Raw genomic sequence first — 23,158 nt, forward strand, 5'->3', positions numbered from 1 at the left:
CAGTTATTTCCCTCAAACAAGAAAAGGAAAGAAAAAAGGTTAGGGGGACGTGACAATGACTAATTTGATGAAGGCTGGGATAACGTAAAGCTATTCCGATCCGTTTTTATTCCAAACCCGTCATTAGCCCTCCGTGATTAGTCAAAATGACTTGAGCCACTCCCACAGTAAGTCATTCTTACTCAAGCAGGCTAGGTGACTATTTGTCAGCGCCACGTTTCGAAGGGGATGCAAATAAATAATCATCATCAATTACGTTCATTCAATAAAAACACCAGTTGAGAGTTTGTAATCCTGTTGTCCATCCCTCCCTTCTCGTCTGTGCATTTTGTGCTAAAATCCACAGCGTGAATCGACACCAACTTGCCCAGCTTTCGGTTCCTCTGTCGTACCTGCTCGTGTTCCCTTTAGTTGCTACCTCCCAATGACCTCTCCGTACACGCACCTGATGCGTCCTGAGCACCTGCAACTTGTCCCCGAACAGGGCCTCGAACTTCTTCTGCAGGCTGAAGGTGAACGTGAGCCAGCCCATGTTGCCCGCGTCCCGACCCTGCCAGAAGTACACCACGCAGGTGTAGTCGTCCTCCACGGTCTCCTCCTCTTCCTCCATCTCCTCGTCCTCATCGCCGGCACCGCCGTCGGGGCCGTTCTTGACGGCTGGCTCGTCTCCTTCGCCCTCCCCGGGCACCTCCGCGGGCACCCAGTAACGACACAGGAACACATAGCAGTCCGCACTGTAGAAGTGGCCTGCCGGAAACGAAGAGAAAACGTGCGCCGTCAGTATTCCCAAGAAATGATCAAATCAAATCAAATAACGACGTTTAACCGTCCCATAGCAATGTATAGGCTATGCAGGATGCCGCATCGGGGAACTCTGGAACAATTTCTACTACCTAGGTTTTGCGAGCACCCTAAGGGCTCTTTTTTTTTTTCACTTGCCGTATTTATTCGAATCTAGGCCGATAGTTTTTTTCAAATAATCCCATACGAAACTCTAGGGTCGGCTTAGATTCGAGGATTTAAAAAAAGCGCGCCAATTTTTAACTGAAACTGATAAATACGGTGCATAGTTAGCGCCATCTAGAAAAGTCGGTATCGCAGCCGCTACTAGCCGCGCCAGTAGCCAACCGAAGTACACGAGCCGCGTCGCCATTTTGACCTGCGTCGTATCGGTAGTATCGGTACAGTGTACTAGAAGGGAACACCACCCTAAATCTGCGACGGCATTTCTAAATGGCCGCCTCGCACGCGCGTCGGGCCTAGCTACCGTAGCATGCGGAAGCTTCCTCCGTGTGCTGCAGTACACGTGCTTAGGCAATAGTCTATCGTCTGTCTTCACGTTCTCCGCGTCTGCTCTATCAGCATGAAGTACCGAGTTCATCATGATGCCGCATTTAAAAGCAAAGTGATCATCTGTGCGGAGACGGACGGAAATCGGGCCGCATCACGGGCGTTCGGAGAATCCGAAACTTGCGAGCGGGACTGGTGCAAACAGAAGGAGAGGATTTTCGCCAGGAAAGCAATGCAGAACGGTTTCAGTGGACCGAAGCAGGACGTAATCTGCGACGATCCACTCCGGCGATCGCCTTGGCCCTATCTTGAAAGCAATCTGCGACGGGTAAAGTCCGCCGCGCACCGTGTTTTCGCCGCGTTGAAGCGAGAGGCATGCTAGCACGAAGGCGCGCTTCGTCTCCAGCGTTCTGACAGTTGGTTTCCGCAGTCAACGAGCGAGATGTGTTCCTGTTTGCTTGTGCGCGCGTGACACCGTGCTTGTTAATAGCGGTCTACTAATTTGCTATCGCATTCGATGCATCGCCTTTCGGGCGAAACTGCGACTTTTTTTTTATTCATCGCAACTTCAGTGCATCGGGAGGAAATCTATTTTTCCAAATGACAGAAAGTTGTATTTCTGTTTGAAAGCATGAGGTGCGCGGTACTGTAAAGGACTTTTTTTTCCTCCCGGAAAAGGGGTGCGCGTTACAATAGAATAAATACGGTAGTTGTGCTAGCCGTAGAGGCATCGTCAAACGTTCAAGCCGGGCGGAACTTCGGCATCGGTCTGTCGTTGGAGGGGGCCACGGGAGATGGTTTTTGCGTTCGCCGCAACGTGCGCTCCTTCCAAAAATGCAGCATCTCTAATGCGCTGGATGGTACTGAATATAGCGCACTGTTTGAAGATGTCAGCAGTAAGGAAGATAGCGACGAGGCTAGCAGCGATGGTGACATAGAATGAGCTCGGAATGTTCAAATTTAATAAATGTTGTTTCATTTTGCGAATGCTGTCCTCGCTTTTTCGTTAGGCCTACATTCGAAGTAAGTTTTTTTTTTTTTTTCTGACTTAGAACTTTTGGGGGGTCGGCTTAGAATCGGAGTCGGCCTAGATTCGAGTAAATACGGTGATACGCTTTAATATCATGGTTAAGACACAGAAACATGACTGGAAGTAGTGTGGGAAAATCACATTCAATAAATAAGCGGTAGCAATATTGTCTAGAACCAGCTTTGCCGAGAAGAAAAATAAAATGTTAGACGTCCTCTGTAGAAACCTGCGAAGGACCACACAGGAAGAGCGGTCGATAAGTGAACATGGCGTTTTAATGGAACAACAGTCACGATGATGATGATGATAGCAGGTGAGTGAGGAAGAAGTTTCTAAATCCTCTGCATGCAAGAAACTGTTCAGAAAGTGGTGAAATACGCATGACGAGGTGGGCTCACCATAAGCCAAAAAGTGGTGATCGCTCAGGACAAGCCGAGATCGTCGAGATCCATTAACGGATTAGTGTGCGCAAAAATCTAAATACGAGAGCATTTCTGCATTTCGCTCATGTCGCGATGTACCAACCATGGCTGGCAACGAACGCTGCAACCTAGAGCTGATTAGCAGAACGCCATAATTACCGTGGGGGGGAATACGATCTGATTAGGAGGCATGCCATAGTGGGGTACTCAGGTTAAATTTTGACCAGCTGGGGTTCTTTGACGTGCACCAAAATCTAAGTAAATGGGCAGTTTTGCATTTCGCCCCCATCGAAATGCGGCCGCCGTGTCCAGCATTGAACGTGCGACCTCGAGCTTAGCAGTGCTATGTCACAGCTACTAAGCTACCGCGGTCGGTGCCTCTAAGCCAATGTGGCAGCTGTTCTGTTATCAGTATCGTGGCTTTGCCCAATGCGGTGTCATGCCAAATGGGAAGAACTTTGCAGACTCACCCAGTTCCTCTTCTGGAAGCTTTACAAACTTCTTGCCTTCGAGCACAAATGCTTCCATGGCTTCCAAGTCGTCATTCCATTCCTCCATGAGTTGCGCCTGCGTATGTGACAGTTGGATAATATTACATCACTATTGCAACATTCTGTTCAAACACCAAATACACATACAAGGAATACACACTGCAGTAATAATTGAAAGGTTTGTTTTTTCTTCACAAGAACAGCTTCCCAACAACATACCTGTTAAACACAGCATGCTAATTAAACTTCGCTGGCAGAATATATACTTATTAACAACAACATGGTGTTTTAAATGGCAAAGCCACGAATAAATGCTTTCACAAACACAACCCAACAAAATCCTCAGATTTGTGACATTGCTTACATTTTCACATACTGCATCAGAACCGCGAGTTAATCACAACTACTTTAACAGAATTTCTAAACCCTTCAATTAGTTGCGGCCATTTAAGAACTGGCCAAAATCCATTCAGTGCCAACTGTCAAGCCTCTTGCGTTGAGCTCTACTGGCAAAGTAACAAGTAAAAAAAAGGAAATCCGATTTGCCCTACCTTAAATGTCGCTGTACCTGAAATGTTGCTGCATCTGAATGTGCTATTATAAGTGCTGGCTGTAGTAGAAGTTTGACTTCACCGCACTGCTGATGCATATTCCGCACAACACATCAGCAAAAGCATTAGCGCGGCAGGCAATAGCAAAAACATTTTAAACAAGGTAGGCTGCAAAAATGCGAAAACGGGAGAAGAAACGAACAAAATTTTTTTCGCCGCCAAACGTAGTTGTGCCATACTCACTGCTTCCTCTTTAGACATGGCGGGCTGACGAGGCATAAACAAGGCAGACAGGTCTGTTTTCGTCTTTTGGGTGGACATCCATTTCTTGAGTTCCAAGGCGCATGGATGGAAATGCATTCACTCGTCAGCGACACTTGCTGGCCACATAAACTTTCCCTAAGGTGCCAACTAGAACTGTTGCTTACCAATACACCCCAGACGGTTTAAGGGGAGATGCTACTTGAAAAAAAAAAATAAAAAAAAATCAAATTATTTGTGCTACAGGTATGAAAACTGAGCCAATTAGAGTGTTCTTCACGCAAATTTCAAATATGTGATGAGTTTGCTACATTCCTTGAATTATGTCTTATACAACGGCAAACTACGGCAATCTTTGTGGGCACTTTCCTGTGTATAAAAATTTGACAAAATCATCACGCTGTAGCTTATTTAGCTCGTTGTAGACCGCAAATTGTCGCCGATATCTATCCTAACAGCATGTACAATTACTGGAACTATGCAAAAACAATTGAGGCCACTTTAACAAATTTTTTTTCACAATCCCACGAAATATCACCTTGTACTTTTGAAACGACTGCTGAAAGATATTGCAACTTCAAGCAGATATCAGCATTCTACATATCTTGAAGAGTATCTATGCCAAATTTCGTTAGTATAGGACAATTATAAGTGCACAAGGTTATTCTCATGGGATTGTGAAAAAAATTTGTTGAAGTGTACTAATCTTTTCGTTGCATAGTTCCAGTAATTGTACACGCTGTTTGGATAGATGTCGGCACTTTGCAGTCTAGAAAGAGCTAAACAAGCTACAGCTCGATGCTTTTTGTGAAAACTTATTACACAAGAACGTGCCCGCAGAGAACACTATATTTTGCCATTGTGTAGGACAAACTCAAGAAATGTAGCAGATAGACAAAAACTAATGACATATTCGAAATCTACTTGAACTCTCTAATTGGCTCAATTTTCAAACCTCTAGCACGAATAATAAAAAAAACGTTTTTCTGGTAGTATGCCTCCTTAAAAGACACAACTGTGTTCAAAACAGTGCTAAACATATCCTTGTTTATGATGAACATAAATATATAACTACGAATTCTCACCAACAGAAATAATTCTCACAGAATAACAAACAGAACTGCATAAAAGAGAATGAAGCAATAACAATTGCCTTCCAAGAGAACACACCACACGCAAAAAAAGTGGCCCCAACAATCGCAACGGACGTATGGCAACAAATCTGATGATTCTGAAACGAATTTTCACTGCAAGTCCTCGAGCAGGATACAACACAAGTGAACTGACCAAATCCGTTTCTTACTACTGTGCAAACTAGCCAACTGACTTTAGTAAGCAACATATAATGAAAAACTCGTTTCACATCTATAGTTTCATAGGTTCGTAGTGCAGAATCAGACTGTCAGGCAGGACACAAGTGGCTATGTTGTGTCTCTTCAGCCCTGTCCTTGAAGGACACAACATGAGCGCGGTGTTTTCTCCTTGAAAGACACGGCATTAGCATTATATTGTGTGATTCTAGTTGTTTTCTTTAAGGGCACTATAGATGCGCTATGTTTTGTCCTCACAGGGCTGAAATGCTTATGCTGTGTCCTCATGTCCTTGAAGGACACCAGCATATTGTCGTGTCCTTGAAGGAGACAAGTGCTTATGTCGTGTTCTTCCTATTGTGTTTTTAAAGGACACAAGCACGTACATTGCATGCTTCCCTGCTGTGTCCTTGAAGGACACACAGGCGTTTATGTTGCGTCGTTCCTGTCAGTTCTGTGGATTTGCGCTACAAATCTACAAAAATGTCACACCAAAAAGGACAAACCTCCTCCCTTATCCGCATCAACAGTCAGTTTGTTGCACAGCAATCTAATACTGCACGACTTACCTGAAGGTCAGCCCCTGTTCTTGCAACAGATTCGGCTGTCCGTGTGAAGTCGACCGCAATGACGTCGTCCCAGCCGACGAATTTGGATTTGAACACCATTGTCTCCGTTCTGTAAGCAAGCAATTTTCTTCAGGACAAAAAGAAGCAAGTAAAAAAAAAAGACAAACCACATGCCAATTCTCAGGAAAATAATTATCTGAGAACAGGCAACAAATGGAACGCAGTGACTCTGATGATCAGTAGTAACTTGCTCAGCATGCATTGCTATATGGCCCAGCAAAATGGTTCTTGCCCTAGAAGACGTGGACAACGAAAGGGGGTGGTACAGGACCCACGAAGCGCTTCGTGTGTCCTGTACCCCCTTTCTTTGTCTGCATCTTCTGGCACAAAATCCATTTCGCAACACATAACCAACTTGCCGAAATCGTCACTTTTACATAGCCCTGTTATGAGACGTAGCCCACGACGTTAAGCCACGTGCCGTGGCGACAGCAGTAAGTGACACAGTGTACTAAAGCCACATATTTTATCTATGTTCTAGGAATCACAGCTGTCATGCATCTGGTTTTCTGTAGTTTTGTTCACACTTCCATTTTTTCAGGCATGCGCAAGCTGCAGTGAGGTCCTTTAGGTCTTTTAAACAAGCGTAATGGATAATCAAATGAATGAATGAGCCAATAACTGAGTGAATACAGTAGAACCCCGCTGATATGTTTCTCGTTCATGTTTTCCTGGGTATAACAAGCTAAAGCCCGGTTCTGGCAAAAGGATCATAGACACTTATGTTTAAGAATCCTCTTTTATACGTCGTTGTTCCCGCAGCGTTCCCACATAATACGTTGTGACTTGGAGTTGCAACGTTGTAACACAATACGTTGTGTGACTGGCCATGCTAGACACCCCTCTCGATGCGCCACGGTCTTGGTGGGTGCGGTCTCGACGGAAATTTCAGAAATTTCGGAACGCCTTACAGCATGTCGCTCAATATTAGGACTCCACTTGTACAACCACAGTGCCAATCAGGCCACAGAAACGAGAGAAAATAGCTATACTATGGTTTTATACATTGTTTGCCACGTTGCCAGCTTCTCGAAACCAACACTAGGGGAGCCTAGTCGATCCAGTAAGTCGCCGAATGCACCCAAACGGCACGACAAGCCAAGCCAAGTCACTAAATGTTGAAAGACTGCATTAGCTACATTTGTTGTTCGTCGTGCGAGTTCCGTGCATCCTGCGTTTTTAATTAGCGTGTTAAATAGTGACACTATCCCGGGCGACTTCAAGTAGTTTCAAGTGGCGCCAACTCCTCAGTTGATGTCAGCACCAACAAAGGCAATGATTACGTGAGGGAAGCATCAGACAATGACTGTTGCAAGAAACCCGCAATCATTTGGCTATCGAAACTCGGTTGACTTCGGTTATGTTGCCAGGGGATGAAGATTCGGTGCATGAATTGATTGTATTTTTGTTTATCTGTAGTGACAGCATGACAATGGTTGAAATACGAACTGACCAGGTCACAGGCAAGCACATGTGCGCATTGAAAAACTTGTGTTGTTTTCTCAGATAGTCACTTTCAAGGATACTACTATCAGCTTCGTAGCCTGGGCTACAGCGATCCTGGCACTGAGATAAGATAGCGTGCTTGGCATTGTGCCATGAAAGCCTTCGCTCTTTTGGCATGTGTACGCCGATGCGTCTAGCACTCGGCACAAGAAACCTTGCGAAAGATAAGGCATCCCAGAAAGTGACTATTCATGAAGAGGACACACCTTTTTCGGCCGACTTTTCAGTACAAGTCACTCATTCTCTGCTGAATCTGATATTTGGGACTTTTAGTTAGTGGTCCTCGTAGAGTCTGCATCATCAGTCGGCGACAGTAAATCTTCGGAGGCTGAGCCGTGCATAGTATTGTTGTTTTAATATTTAACAGCAAGTTCACGTTAGTTTGACATCATGTTCGCACAATATGCTTCCCGGGTATTCACGTTTTTTTCTTGCGAACCGTGGGAAACGTATAAGAGGGTTCCACTGTAAATGACTTGTATGAAGGGATGAATGAACAAATGAATGGAAGGATAAATGGAATCTGACGAGTGAGTTGAGTGGATGAATGCGTGAATAAATGAGTAAGTGAATGCATAAATAAACAAACAAAGAAATGGATGCACGGGTGAAGGATAAAAGAACGAACAAACGAACAAGTGAGTGAACTCCGTGGATAAATGAGTGAGTTAATGAATGAATGAACAGGTGAGTCAGTGAACAAAAGTGTGGACGACAGAACAAACAAGTGAGTGAATAAAATAAACACATGGATGAATGAACGAATGGGCGAGTCAATGAAACATACGAGTCGATGTATAAACAAACAAGTGAGTTAGTAAAACAAACACATGGGTGCACGAACGAATGGATGCACTTACCCTTCCTGGCAGCGGTTGACGATCGCGTGACTCGGCCGGTGAATCATGCAAAGTAGCTCCTGGCACAGCTTGAGTGCCGCTGCCCGCACGAGGCGTGTCGATCGCTTGCCTAGCCAGACGAACAGGTCCGAGTTGCAGTCCAGGATGTAGACATTCTTGGTGTCCAACAGGGATTGCACCAGCTTGCCCTCGGGCACCTCCACTGCAGATTACAGAAGATTACGTAGTAGGTGTTCTATTCAACCTAGACGTTTGATGAATGCATTCTGCCTTCACTGAAATGTGGCCACAGTGGCTGGGAGTCGAACGGGCAACCTTGCGCTCAAGCACAGGGAGCCTACTAGAGTAAAACTTTGTTATTTAGGAAAATCGGATAATTCGAACTCGTCCTCTTACCCTGGCAAGTGTATGCATTATTCAATGCAATCACTCGTTAATTCGGACGTATTTGGCCGCGCATCGGTTAATTCTGACAACTATCGGAGCTCAATGAGCGAGGAGCGCCGCAAATGTCCGACGCAAAAGAGCAATAAAGGCGCTAGCATCCGATCGAAACGAAGCGGCAGAGTCAGCATCGCCATAGTCATCAGCGGAAATTGTGCGTCAATGACAGCAATGCCGGAACGCAGTTCTGTCTATTTGTGCGTTTAAAGTCTTTATCCTTGCGTTTACTGCCACGCATAACACCGCGTTGGCTGCATGCTTTCGTAATTGCGTAGTCGCCATCCATGATCGCATTGATAGCGGCTGCGGTTTCCACTGCAGCGGTAGCGACAAACAGTTGTTTCATTTTGACTCGGCACAAAGCTGTCAAAAATGAAGAGCACCGGCTACATTGCGATGGATGGACGATCTGTTGGCGATCAGCTCACTGGCGAAAAAAATTGGGATGGGTTCACGGTAGTAAAAAGCATGTCGCAAATGAAGGCGCATGCCGCGGTCGTGCTGCGAAGGAAGTCAAGAGGCCTCGATTGCCTCTGCGAGAGCCAGTGAGTCACGAGATGGCAAGAATTGCAGCTTCCGCACTGGTTTTGTGAAAAATAACAACAGGGTTGGCTTATTCATTCGCACAATAAAAGCGTGTTGACGTAGTAAACATTTGCTTATTGTTTTCTGGATGCCCTTGATAATTCAACATTCGGTTAATTCGGACATTTTGTTCGGTCCCATGAAATCTGAATTAACGAAGTTTTACTGTATGTTGGTATTTTCAAATCCTCCAATTTTTCCCAGGCTTTCCATCACTGTCTATGTGAAAATTCCCGGGCAGCCGATGACATTGATATTATGGTGTAAGGAAAAAAGAAACATGGCTTATAGTATCTTGCCGCCTAGTACAAGTTGCAGAAAAGAAGTAACCAATTACCACTTACAATTACTCTATTCAAATTGGCAATTGATTACAGTGACCAATTACTGGCCCACATAAGTAATTGAGCAATTACTAAAAAGTAATTGATTGTTACTTTCCTCCGAACGTTTATCAACATTGCACAAATACGGTAAAAATGCCATTGATTCCTTCTTTGTAACCCACATCCAATGTAATTCTCATCATTAAATTTTACCACAAATTACGTATGTAAAATTTTGTCTCATCCTTGTAAATAAATGTCAATGTGGCCATGTACCCACTCCTAAAAAAATTTAAAAAATAAACCTGCCCTGGCTCTTTCAGTGCTTCTGCTGCAGCCCTTCACATGTTTACATTCACTAACAATTGCTTTTCAAAGGTTTTGTTGGTTGTTCCCCATCGTTTTCTTGTGAAGGAATCAGCAGCGGGATTGGAAAGTGGCTGCAGCGTACGAACATCTTGCGCAAAAGATTGTGGTCACTCAATGCAATGATGCTCGTGTCTGAGTCCTCTCTATGAAGTGCAGTGTTTCATTGTTGTTGGGGCTAGGGGAAGGCACTCCGATAGGGCAGGTAAAAAACCGAAAGATCGTCCTTAGGTGGTTCCCTGGCATCAACGTCCAAAGTGGTCATCGCTATTGAGCCACAGAAGCTGCGTTTCACTTTGTTGTCGGTCAGCATCTGGCGACCCTCTTGCCGGCGTCTTTCGTTCGTTAGACCTTTACGCTTAAATGACTAATTGTATAAAGGTCATTCCTCGAAAAGGTGTCCAAATATGTAATGTACTTAAAATAAGCTGCATCTTATTCAGTCCTAAAAATACTGTTTGTGTGTTACAATTGCAAAAACAGGTGTACCGAGTCATGTACCGGACAGATAAAAACGACCAAGAATTTCCATGTCAGAGAAGCCATAGACTACTAAGTGAAGAAGAATTGAGCAGCACCTCTTACTGCCTATGAAGGCCGCTTAAAAGCTATATACTATTTATTGTTACCCTGTAAAAACAAGCAAAAGTTGGGACATTTGGCTGTCCTGACTAGGTCAAGTTGGGACACAACACTTGTATATGTCCCGCCTAATTCGGGACGGTTGACAACCTTACATTTATTGCGACACAAAAGTATGACACTTAATGTTACACCAGCTCAGTTGACGCATACCTGTAATTTCACGCATATGTGGTGCGCTATTTCATGGTTTCGAATGCAAGCAGCCAAACAAGTCCCTCTAGCCTTCAAAGTGTTGCCCGCCATACGACAGTATCGCGTGCACACTGCACAGAACTAGATTTCCAATCCTTTACCTTGAGGCAGTTCGAGGTAGCCCATGCCAAGGCCAACTTTGTACAGGCAGGGGTGGGCGGGCGCGAAGTTCTCCGGCACATGCTCGACTGGCTCGAAGTCTTCAAACTCGCTGGGATCCGTGCAGCCGAGGGCGTTCCAAAAGTCTTCCTCCTCTTCGGATTGTGCGCACGTGATGACCTCCGAGTAGTTTTTCCGCTCGTTCTTGTTGATTTTTTCGGCCAGAAGTCTGAAAACAGACACAGCCATGCCTCTTTGCACCACAAAGAAACCTTGTGCGGAGTAGTATGTATTAATGAATTTTTAATGCAGTTCGACCTCTATGCTCATTTATTTATTTCAAAGCTCACCAAAAAGACCCTCTTTCAAGAGTATTACATGGGGGAGGATAGTAAATAAAGTACTATTATATCAACATATTGTTAAAGCAACATGTGCAGTAGTTATTTAAAGGTCAATGAAGAAAATCACAATCAAAAACAATTCAATTACACAAAGCTCAATAGTCGTAATAATATAATGAATCGTAAGATGCAACGAAGTACTCTAAAATTTGTTTGGCCATGCTTTATTTCAACAAATGCTTCACGAATGGGCCGTCGAATTTGACAGCAGATCCATTGCTGGCCTGTTAAAGGCATTATGCTTGCATTTGTTTCAGACAGACTTGATCAAAAAAATTATTTTTCCCCACTGGTGTTGACGTCACATAACGAATATTGCACATAACAAAGTTATTCTTGTGTCAAATGCAAGTTAATTCTAATGAGGTTCAACTTTACTATTCTTATCTCGTAAGTACAGTGCCCACCAGAATGAGAATACAGTGCAGACACAGTGACATGCAAAAAAAAAAAAAAAATTCCATAAGATAGTAAACACTGATCACACTATGAACTTTACGCGTTTGGAGACGTCAAATAGCCACAAGTAAGCTAATGTACATGCAGAATCGGTGCCAGCACGTTTACACTTCAGGCAGCAGCACCTGAAGCCTTTCACTGCTATGCCCTCCATTGATTTATGCACTCCCAGATTATTCCAGTTTACGCTTTTCTGGAGAATCAATGAATATTTAGACTTTCGTATACTAATAAGGAACTTAATGTATAATAGCGTTGGTGCCCAGCAGCATGACCTTATGAAAGCTGACTACGGTTCAAATGTAATGTGAACTGCTTTCTCAAGCTGATAATTGAACACACGCAGATGCAATCACACACATGCGTGCACACAAGAAAGAAAAACAAGAAATACAAGAGAGAGAACTACCGCCATCCATCTTAAAAAAAAAAAAAAAAACTTCTTTGCAATGCACGCAACATAGTCCTCATCTGCTACAGTACTGCCTTCTGTGGCTTCCAAAATACAAGCACAGACGTCGCCACCCTCGAAACCTGTGGTGGGCATCACACTCCGCACAACTTACTATGCACCAAAGTTATGCAATAGCGCAGTGGCTATTTCATCCAGCTCCCAACTGCATACTGCTGCAGGTGCAAGAGGTTGAAATCATGACTGGGCAAAGTTTTTATTTCATTTATTTACAAATAGTACTGCTCTCTTTATGCAAGACGTAGAAGGGAAACGTGCAGATCCTGAATGCAACTGTAATGCAGGATACAACGAAGTGAATATCCAATGTTTAACTTGTAACATGGTTAGATAAAAGATTAACAAAACTATCAAATGGTACGTAACACAAAGAACCACCTAACTCATTCTAAGTTTTGTTCTTCGCTCTATTGGCGACGGTGAAACTGAGGTTGAAGAGGTGGCCTGGCGACAATGTCGTCATCGGCATGATGAAAAGAACAAACGAACTGACAACACAGCAAACTTAGTTTCGGGCTTTTAACTGCTGTCACAGTAAAGAGACAAAACTTTCTGTTGTTTTGTACCGTCATCATCGCCATCAATCAATCATCATCATCTAGCGTCGCCGTCACTGCCAACAAATCTCGGGTAGCTTGGCTGACGAGCCACGAGTATTACAACACGCTATCGTCCCCTGGCTGGGCTGCAAGCCCCAGCCGCTGCTCTGTGCTTAACCTTTCCTAAAAAATTCAAGCGACACTTAGTTATCCCTCCATTGATGAATGCTAAAGTATTGCAACCACCGCGCGATGCTGAGAAATTGTCACAATGCAAGGTCGTGGGTTTGACTCCCAACAAAGCTGGTGAGTTCAAGTGCCTTAATTAACTCTATCTTAAATGTCTTAAATAACGAGAACGGGGATAGCCGATATTCTAGTTGACATTAAGCGTAAAAAATGGAGCTGGGCAGGCCATGTAATGCCCAGGATGGATAACCGGTGGACCATTAGAGTTACAGAATGGATACCAAGAGAAGGGAAGCGCAGTCGAGGATGGCAGAAAACTAGGTGGGGTGATGGATGGATGGATGCAAGTTAGGAAATTCACAGGCGCAAGTTGGAACCAGCTAGCGCATGACAGCAGTAATTGGAGATCACAGGGTGAGGCCTTCGTCCTGCAGTGGATATAAATATAGCATGATGATGAAATAACTGTGCCTTAATGAACACCCAATGTCGTGGGTGTAACGGCCACCAAAGTCGAGGTTTGTAGCCTTTTTTGACATTGTAGTCACGCCAATGCCGATAACGACGCCTCATGGACCATATAATGCTTTCGCATTAATAAATGTGGGAATTATGGATCACCAAGTCAGCTGATGTTACATCATCCTACAGTATCTGTACAAACATGGCACTTTTCGAGGCCCTGCCTCATGTTGTCATGAGAGAAAGAAACCCCGCGTCACACTCACCTCCCCTTGGAGACCATGGTGTTCTGCGAGATCCTGCCGCTCCAGACAAAGAGTTTCCGGCCGGCGTCGAGCACAAAAACGTACCGCGGGTCCAGGGAACTGGGGTCTACCGCCACCGACTCGACGTGCAGCAGACGATTTCGGGAGTGCAGACGGTACAGGCGAATTACGTACTCCTGCATTAATAACAGAAGTGAAAGTCACAAAGTGAGAATCAGATGACAATCACTAAAGGACAAGTGTGCTAAGTCACAGAAAAGATTCGTAAAATCAGTAAACGGCAACACACGACAGCCTGATTTGTAATTATATTTCCAATTCTGGGAACATGTAATAAATTGAAACCTGCAGAGCTAACCTTCACACAATAGAAATTTATTTACGCCTAATGTTTGCCGTCATCACTCTCAGGCTTTTTTGTCATGTGAAACATGCAGGTCTTGCAGCGCCAAAAACTTGTGACGTGACTGCGTTGCCATTAGTTTAACACGTAAATTGACTTCTGAATGAGCTTTCGTAATTAAAGATGAGAATCAGTGTGTCGCTGTCCTCCTATGCAGAAACTTGTCCTGACACCATCTTGTGATGACAATGGCTCAAACGACGGCTCAGACAGTACGCAATTGCTAACACCGTAAACATGGTTTCGGTTTCGTAACTGATTGTAATGCGCAGGCAATATACTCAGGCCAATTTTCCTTGGAAAGAAAGTGTGCATTAGAATTGGTGAATACGTTAATCCTTTATTGTAAGCTGACATTTTCAATTTGACATTTGCTGAAGGCAAGTTGAAAATTGGCACTTTCGCTGGGAGTTCATGGATCTTCAACGCATTCACTGTCCCCTAGCACCACCAAGACAGTCCACCGCTGTCATAGGACCCACCATTGGGGTCACCATTGGGGTCAGGCGCATGCAGGTGCGCCTGGCCCCAATGACCCCCCTCCTCGTTCTCTCTCTATACACTCCAGCTGCGGTAATTTTGCGTGTTGGAGGGCACTGGCAAAGCAGTACAAGAGCAGAATTACTGTGCATAACGCCAATGGAAGCAAAGTTGCACAAAAGTATCATATACTTATGCACCAATTGAACTACGGTTACGAGGAAAAGCCACACTTCATGCTCGCAGCTACACAACACCAACAATAAGTGTGTTTTGGACCTGATTTATCCGGTATACACAAGCACAACTATTTGCAAGCTGAATCTATCTGAATGATGGCAGTAGCTCGATTTGCTCTGTAATAAATAAAAAAAAAGATATCTTGCCGCAGTACATTTAGGGCACATCATGCAAGAGCTCCTTTATCGTATACTTCACTTTATTACACATCTTAGAAAGACACGCATCTTAGAAAGCATGGAGCCCAGTCACTGGACTCTGTGCTCTGTACAATGTGTAGAGGATGAAAGAGCTAGCAGTAAATGAGGAGGATAAAGCTCGCCAAGGGCCCATCCCAGTTTTCTCACTCACCACTTCCTCGACAGTTGTAGAAGCCACTCGACGCCCTGTTCCCCTTGCGATAGTTGATGTGGCCTCCAAACAGCTGCAAAAACTCTGGGCTCTCGTCCGCTTGCTCTTCCCGCACGGTCCGGCAGTGGGCGCCCAGAAAGTTCCGCAGGTTCACGGCATGGATGGCTGCGCACGCCTTCTTGTCCAGCTGCAAAGGTCGCGGGCGCCATCGCTTAAATTGAAGGTCACGTAATGAAAGACGGCTGCCCTGTAGCAAAACTGCCACGTGCTGGCAACTGCGAACGGAGAGGTTGAGTAGAGTTTGCATCCAACTGCGAAGGAGGGGATTCGCGACAGCAAGCACACGTCTCTCTCGTGCACAAATCCTCCTCCCTAAAAAAATAAATAAATATTAATAAAAGTTCCGCTGATGTACGTGCCGTTGTTGATCAGTCACCGCTTCAACGAACCGTTGATAAACTTGAGTTAGCAAGGCAGAGATATTGCGCCACTACAGTGCATACACTCGGTGAATGACAGCTTTGCATCTGAGATTTACGGGCACATCTTTTAAGGGCTTAGGGGCATTTTTATTTTTGCATCTTTTAGTTTTCTGTGTGGTTAGGCATATGACACACAAGGAGCTTCAAACAAGATGGCATGAACTGCAAGCACAAGTTTATCTTTTTGCTACTGCAAGTAAAATTTTGCGTGATTACACATCTCGGAAACACACAAGAGGCTTCAGAAACCAGTGAAAACATTGAGTTTAATTTGCTATATAGCAAGTAAAGGAATCTTGCATTAGAACTTTCATGAAATGACATAGTTCATATTGTGACGTACAACTGTGCAAGGCAACCTAAGCATGTACAGGTGTTAATTGAGGTTTTGGATCACATGCTCTGATACGCACTGCACAAAGGCGCACAAAGAAAGGGTGAACGAGAGAGAGAAGCATTGATTAAAAAGGGAGAGGGGGCATATGGCCGTCTGGCCTCTTGAGAAGCTATCTTGTAGGTAGGTAGCCTCCGCTGGGAAACAGAAGATCGACGTGCGCTCAAGCGAGAAACGGCGCAGCTACGTTGGTGCAGTGAGGCTGCATAAATGCGCATTAGCTGTACCGAATCGAGCCATTGACCCTAAAATTGCAACAGCATAAGCATTCTTACAGTAGGTGACATTTTTTGTATGCCATGCCACACTCCCAAGTTTCGCCATCTGCCACTGTTTCCTTTGCTGAAAAAGGTCTACAGTTTTCGCCTGCCATTGTTGCAGACGACGTGCACTTCCGATTCAGCCTGGACAAAACAGGTGAGAAGTATTGCATCTAAATGCGGTAACTGACAAATGCAGCGAGAAATTTGGGTGCAACTGAGCCGGCGCTGTAGCCAGAGAAGCCGCCGCTCATACAGTTGGTACAGTCGACTTTGTTTCAACACCAAACACCGAGCCGGTGCGCTACTGACCGTGGTTTCAGCGCCAATCCAGTAGTAGATGAGCCAGTTGAGATTCTGCGTCTCCTCGACGTACGTTTTCAGCACAATGTAGCAGTCACCCTCGTGGAACTTGCCCACCAGAGCTGCAAAGTTGACAGCGCAAACTATGTAAACACTATATTGTACATCATTTTGCATTACCGTTATATCTGCGATGAGCACCATGCCGAACACACCGAAACTACCAAACTGTTTGTGGTAACTTACAACAATAAAGAATAAATTATGTTGACCCCCAAGTGTGCACAGCCCTGCCTATTCAATTGATGCGTAAGAGGCAAGAAATAGATATGGCTTGATACATCAAAGCTTGCTCTGCCACGAAATTCTTTTGGAAGACTTTGTTTCCCCCCCCATTTCCAGCGCATACTTAATCAGCCATCACAGAGGCAAGACAAATGTGATGGTGCACATACAAAGCAACCTAACTGCAACAGCAAGTTTTGTTTTGATTTTGATTCCCACAATGCTTATTTGATGACAGTACCAAAGGCAGTTGCACTGAAACATTTCCTTGGTTTGAAGCACAAAAACGCACACAAATCTATCTTGGAGGTTAGTTCACAGTTCATGTGAAATGGTTGCTCTGTTCACACTGACTTCTAAACGTCCAATTAACAAACATTCTGCATTTTTTTTGGAGGAACATATAATGCATCAACTATGCTCACTTGAGCCATCCTGAATATCAGTTTACAGAATTGGGATTCCCATTTTCATTGGTAAAGTCAGAGTTACTTAAATTTGTGATATTTTTTCTCAGATTTATAAACTGTCCTTCTGTCAGTAGGACCTAAGCACTTCTTTTAAATACATGCAGCAATTTTCATTTATACTGATTAACCAGTTAGTACCTTGAGAGCATTTCTGTCTTTCACATGTATATGTGGAAAGTGAGGGTGAGAGTGAAAGCTGCTATTAAATATAAGCACACAATTTGCTAGTTAAAAATAGTTAACAAATCAAACACATTGGTCAAACCACTGTGGTACTTACACTCGTCGAGGGGGTTTGGAAGGAAGTTGTCAATTTCCCAAACAAATGTCCCTGTGGAAAGAAAAGTTCATAAGCTGGTAAACTACAACTAAGAGAGACTCCTGCATAGAAAAAAAAAGTATGTTAATTTCAAGGAAAATGAATACACATACTTTTTTTTTTTTAGAGAAAAGAAGATGGATAGTGAAGACTTCTATGGAAAAGAATGTTTGCTCCCTCAATAAGGAACAAATTTTAAAATCCATAATAGGCAGCATCATCTGAACAACGTCCCTCAGAATAAGTACTAGATAATTTTTTTATGCCACATTTGTGTGTAGAGTTGTATACATGTGCTAAGGAGAAAGAAAAGCTGCTTTTAGGGCTTGACTATCAGGATAGGAATAAAAATATGACTTTCACATCAGAATCTGAACAATACGAAAAAGCAAATGGCTTTAGTATAAAATAGTAGTGCTCTAGACACTTGAGTATCATATTACATGATCAGGGCGAAATCTTTAACCCATCCGAAAACATCCTATAAATCTGAAGAATGATCTCATAAACTTGCAAGTTAATTCAATGTTTACAGAGCAAGAGTATGCATGAATGCTTCGGAAAATAAGAAAAGCTGTACCAGGCATCTGACCAACGTCCTCTTCGAAGATCTCACTGTAGTCTATGGGTGGCTTCTCCAGGGCCTCGTCCCAACGCTTTGGCCTGCGTACGGCCGGAGAATAAGCTAACAGACATTGCAAGTACCTTCAGGATGTGGCAAGGTAGATAGTAAGTGCGTATCTCAAACACATCGTTAATCACTTCTTTCAAAAGTGTTACATCGGTATTGTGACATTTCTACACCAAGACAATACACAACCGTAAGCAATTTGAGCTAGGAAACTGAACTAATTTTAAAGCAACGACCATTTGTAGTGTGAGGATTCTTAGAAGCTAACAGTCATTGCAAGCAGTACTTTCAGACGTACGAAGATAATAAGTGCTAATCACAAAAACATTGTTAATCACTTCTTTCTAAGCTGCTATTCAGATCTAGCAGAGCGTATTTTGACGGTCTGATTGAGACTACTGCGGCATTGGCAAAAACAAGGCAGCTACAAAAGATTAATAATCCTGACATGCCACTAAGCATAACTCACTAAAACTACATGCTACCTATATTCTTTGGTAATATCAACACTTTCCAACAACACCCCAAGGAATGAGAAGCTGTGATGTTAGCCAACTTCAACCTTGTTCATATGTTTTAGGAAAAAAAAAAAAAAAAAAACAGAAGGAAAACATACTAATCAGGAAAATGTATGATCCAAAGTCATTAAAAAAAATTCTGATAACTTTACTGTAGTCGACATCTACATAATGTGAAGTGTGTGGATCATTGCAGCACGAGATGCAGATGCGCACCAATCTGGTGAGGACTGAGCGGCCAGAGCCGCGCGTTGTTGTTTTTGCGGCTTCAGCAAGTCCACATTTGTGCGTCTTGTTTTTGGCCTGGGTTAGCAGCTTTTTCGGTGGAGCATTTTGGCGGGAAGCTTTGACGTGCGCACTCGGCGAGAATCGCTGTGGCCATGAGACGCCGACATGTGTCGAGCTCGTGGGGTCCGAGCGACCTGAGACACGTGTTATCGTTTTAAGATGGCGATGGGAAACCGAAACAAAATCGAGCTTTGGGCAATGGTGGAATACGATGCCACGATACCGCCAGAGTGAAACATGACGTTCACTTCGCACTGCCTGCCATGCATTTCGGTTATCACCTATTAGAACCGTGCAGTACGCTTCCACCGCCACTCCGCCACATGCGCTCTGAAACAGATGCTTATCGCACTCGATTGGTGGCAATAGCTGTGAATGGCGACGTGCGATGACCCACGAGGAGATTTGCTGTTACTGGAATAGGAAACCGAGTGCATGGCGGCAATTTCACGTGACACGGGCAGGCGAGTACTGCGGGCAAGCTGCGTGGTGGGTGCCTACTGCTCTCGATTGCGTGTGTCTTGCACTTTTTCTTGTTTACATGTAATCTAGCAGCCAGAAAACATATAGTAGGATCGCAATTCGGCGACACACTGAACTGAACGTTGGTTCCGAAAGATCGCGTTTTCCGGGAACGCATTAACTGGCACAAAAGAAGTGTAACTGTATTTGGTTATTGCTTGTGTTCTTGATTGCAAACGTTGGCGCCAGGAAATCGTACGAAATGGGATCGTACTTAAAGGCAACCCCTCATAATTTGCACCTTAGGGGGATAAGAGAATTCACATACTTGAGAGAGTCCACACGGTCTTCGCCTCCTGACCGGCCATTGCGGTCTTTCTCCTTGGCCACATCGGTCATGCCCTTGAGAATCTTTGCTTGGTCACTGTCAGCCTCGCCTTCCCGCCGCCGCCGAAGCCGCATCTTGCGCGCAATTGGGTCCTTCACGGGGGCTGCAATCGTACCAACAGCTTGGATCAAATGCAAGAATGAACGAGACAGCGAATGAAGCTTCGGCGCAGACACAGACAGATGACTTCCACAGAAATCTGTAACACGGATGCTATTCCAGTGTTTCTTTGTGCAGTGAAAGACTGAGATAGCATGCTTCTGAGACGAGATCACCTTTGACTAGCTGAGATTAACTGCAATGCAATGTTTGATGACTGCTTCTTTTGTCATGATATTCTTCCGCTGACTGCTTTTTCTTTAACTCATCTCCCGTCTTATTTTTCTTTTGTGCTTCTGTTAGTACTCATAAATGCTATCATTATTATTACAGTGAAACCTAGTTACTATGAACACCACATTAAGAAACATTTCAGATGAACAAACTTTTCAGAAATCCTCTGCTGATTGCTCATAGCTTCAATGTAAAAATATTTCAGAACTACGAACTTCAGAATACCAAACTTATCAGAATAATGATCGTTATTCAGTTTCCATATCATGTTAACAACGCCTCAATACTATGAACTAATATGCTATGAACTATGAATCTGGGGATTCTTAGATTTCTGTGTACCCTTTATGGCTGCCGGAACAGTAGGCTAGCAGACAACAAGGCGCAAAAAGTGGACACCATGGTGCATGGGCTCGGAGTGAGAATGTGCTAGAGGAAAAAAAATACGCCAGGAGAGGACTTTTTTTTTTTTTCTTTTGCGGAGGCAACGATGCATCAGGTTTTGCAAGCACATGCTATGCTCAAACAAGTGTCGCCTATCAACGGAGGGGCGTCTCTTCCTTCTTTCTGTGCACGACCATTCTTTCTGCAGCTGTACCAGCTATGTGTGCAGAGAAATGTAACCTCCGTGCTCGTGGGGATGCCACACAGTCGCACTTTCCGGACGGTGTCATTTGCACGCGCTTGCACTTTGGAATAGTTCAGGTGTCCGCTTCGAGCGAGACAGCTGCGGTGTCCATGGCAAGGAATGTGAAAAACAAACAAACAAAAAGAAACATTACGCTTTATAGGCGACATGGAGTTTCTTCATTGTCGGTGGTTTTCTCAGCTCACGCTCCTATATACTGAGGTGCGTGGCGGCGGAATCTATGGAAAACAGTAACAGCGTGGGCCAGGAGCCAACAGCGACGTTTTCGTGGATAGCTCATACGGTGACAATTGATCAACTGATGGGTTGGTTGATGGTTCACTTTAGGGCTATCACTATACCAATTTTTATATTCCTATCGAGATTGTTATATCGAGATTTCACTGTAGAGTTAACTTAAGAAACAAAATATCTGAATACAGTTTAGCATATACTTCTGGAAGGGGCCTAGCGCCTGCCTGCCATAGAAAGGAGGTGGACTGAGAAGGTGCAGGAAACAGCATAGGGTGTAAAAAATGCCACTGCATTCAACTACATTCACGGGTCTTCTATTGCATACAAATACAGCCCCTGTAGCAGCTCGGAAGAGCTATTGCTTAAACTACTGCTAACAGCCATGCAGCTATTACTGTAGCTATCGCTGAAACATGTTACAGCTATCAATGTAGATACTATTCCTAACCGCAATGCTATAGCTATCACTGTAGCTATTGCTTGCAGCCATGGTTAGAGCTATTGTTAACAGCCATGGCTATAGCTATGGCTGCAAAATATTGTTATGTCGTGCCGTACCAGGTTCTGTGCCAAGAGGCTGATAGTACATATGAGATCTCGCTATTGACACTGAAGTAATTTGCTTCTCCAGTGACCAATATTGTATATGTCTTTCGACCGAAGCCTCATCACTTAAACATAGTTTCAACAACCTAAGACACACCAAGGCAGTGCTTCTACTGCCAAGAGTTACTGTGTTACGTAGTGGGTACTCATACAGCCCTGACTACAATCTCACAGTGGTACACATTTCATCTGTAAATACATGTTATAAATGTTCATCCCTGCAGCAATATCAAAGGCAAAAATGAAATGCTGTTCACTCACTTGGTGCCGGGATCTGCGCAGTTGGCGTAGCCCCAGCAAGCCTCAGCTGTTCGCTGAGCGAGAAGTCAACGTTGTAGAACTCGGCACCTGCGCCCCGCTGGCACTCGAGCGGCTTGGGGGGCATCACCAGGTCTGGGTTGTCCTTGAGGTCGAGCACCTCGAGGTCGGTGAGCAGGTGGATTGCCTCGGGTAACGTGATGAGGCGGTTGTGGCACAGCACCAGCTTTTTCAGTCGTCCACAGCTGCGTAAGTTTAAAAAGATGTTGTCAGGTGCTATGCCTCCTTGGATAAATGCAGTATCAATTGCACCAAGATGACTAAAACTAGTGGTGTACAGTTGATGAACAGTGTCGAATGCATCTGGCTTTAAATTATAGTATAATTTTCTTATCCATTGCTTCTATATTAATTTTTAAAAGGATAAAAGCCAATGTGTATGAAGGTGGACATAAGGTCTGACAAGGAGCTTGCACTGGAACTTCCCATGCAGCATCAGATGACAACACAGCCCAATGAGCAGACGCAGTAGCTTGTTTTAGGATATGCTGCATTAGTGTGAGCAAACCTACCATTTTTGTGAGCCAGCAGTTAGCGTGACATAAGACACATGAAAAAGGCAGAAAAGACAAACAGTAGTCCTACCAATCTTTCTTGTGTATACATTGCTTTATGCTCGATAACATTTGTCAAAGATTAACTGATGGGCTAAGCAATGAGTGAGGTTACCAAAGTGCTAATTTCGGCCAGTTTGTGCGTAATCGGTAATGAAAACAATGCTTTCCAACAAGACAAAAGCCAGACGACACACATGAGCAGTGACTAGCAAGTGTAATAGTTATGTGAGGCTAAATTCCAGCCTACGTGTGCTGCCAAGTACAAAAAGGTACATAAATGCATAAGATTTTTGACGTCTTAACAATAAAAATTTGTATTGATTCCCAGCATTGTGAGCTTTCTGCATCATTACTCAAGAAAATGTTGCTGTATCTTCAGAGTAATTTGT

The 23,158-nt window shown here is 44.1% G+C and overlaps 1 protein-coding gene across 1 annotated transcript in view; it reads right to left on the reverse strand.

Annotated features, from left to right (window-relative positions):
• LOC119453311 (protein flightless-1-like) overlaps positions 1 to 23,158 on the reverse strand; it is an 89,493-nt gene that overhangs the window by 10,560 nt on the left and 55,775 nt on the right. Inside the window, 7 exon segments of the mRNA XM_049667759.1 lie at positions 446 to 747; positions 3,213 to 3,309; positions 4,028 to 4,111; positions 5,925 to 6,033; positions 8,351 to 8,552; positions 11,010 to 11,236; positions 13,799 to 13,974. Of these exon segments, the coding sequence (XP_049523716.1) occupies positions 446 to 747; positions 3,213 to 3,309; positions 4,028 to 4,111; positions 5,925 to 6,033; positions 8,351 to 8,552; positions 11,010 to 11,236; positions 13,799 to 13,974 (1,197 nt within the window).

This window comes from Dermacentor silvarum, chromosome 5 (genome assembly GCF_013339745.2).
Source record: "Dermacentor silvarum isolate Dsil-2018 chromosome 5, BIME_Dsil_1.4, whole genome shotgun sequence".
Lineage (NCBI taxonomy): Eukaryota > Metazoa > Arthropoda > Arachnida > Ixodida > Ixodidae > Dermacentor > Dermacentor silvarum.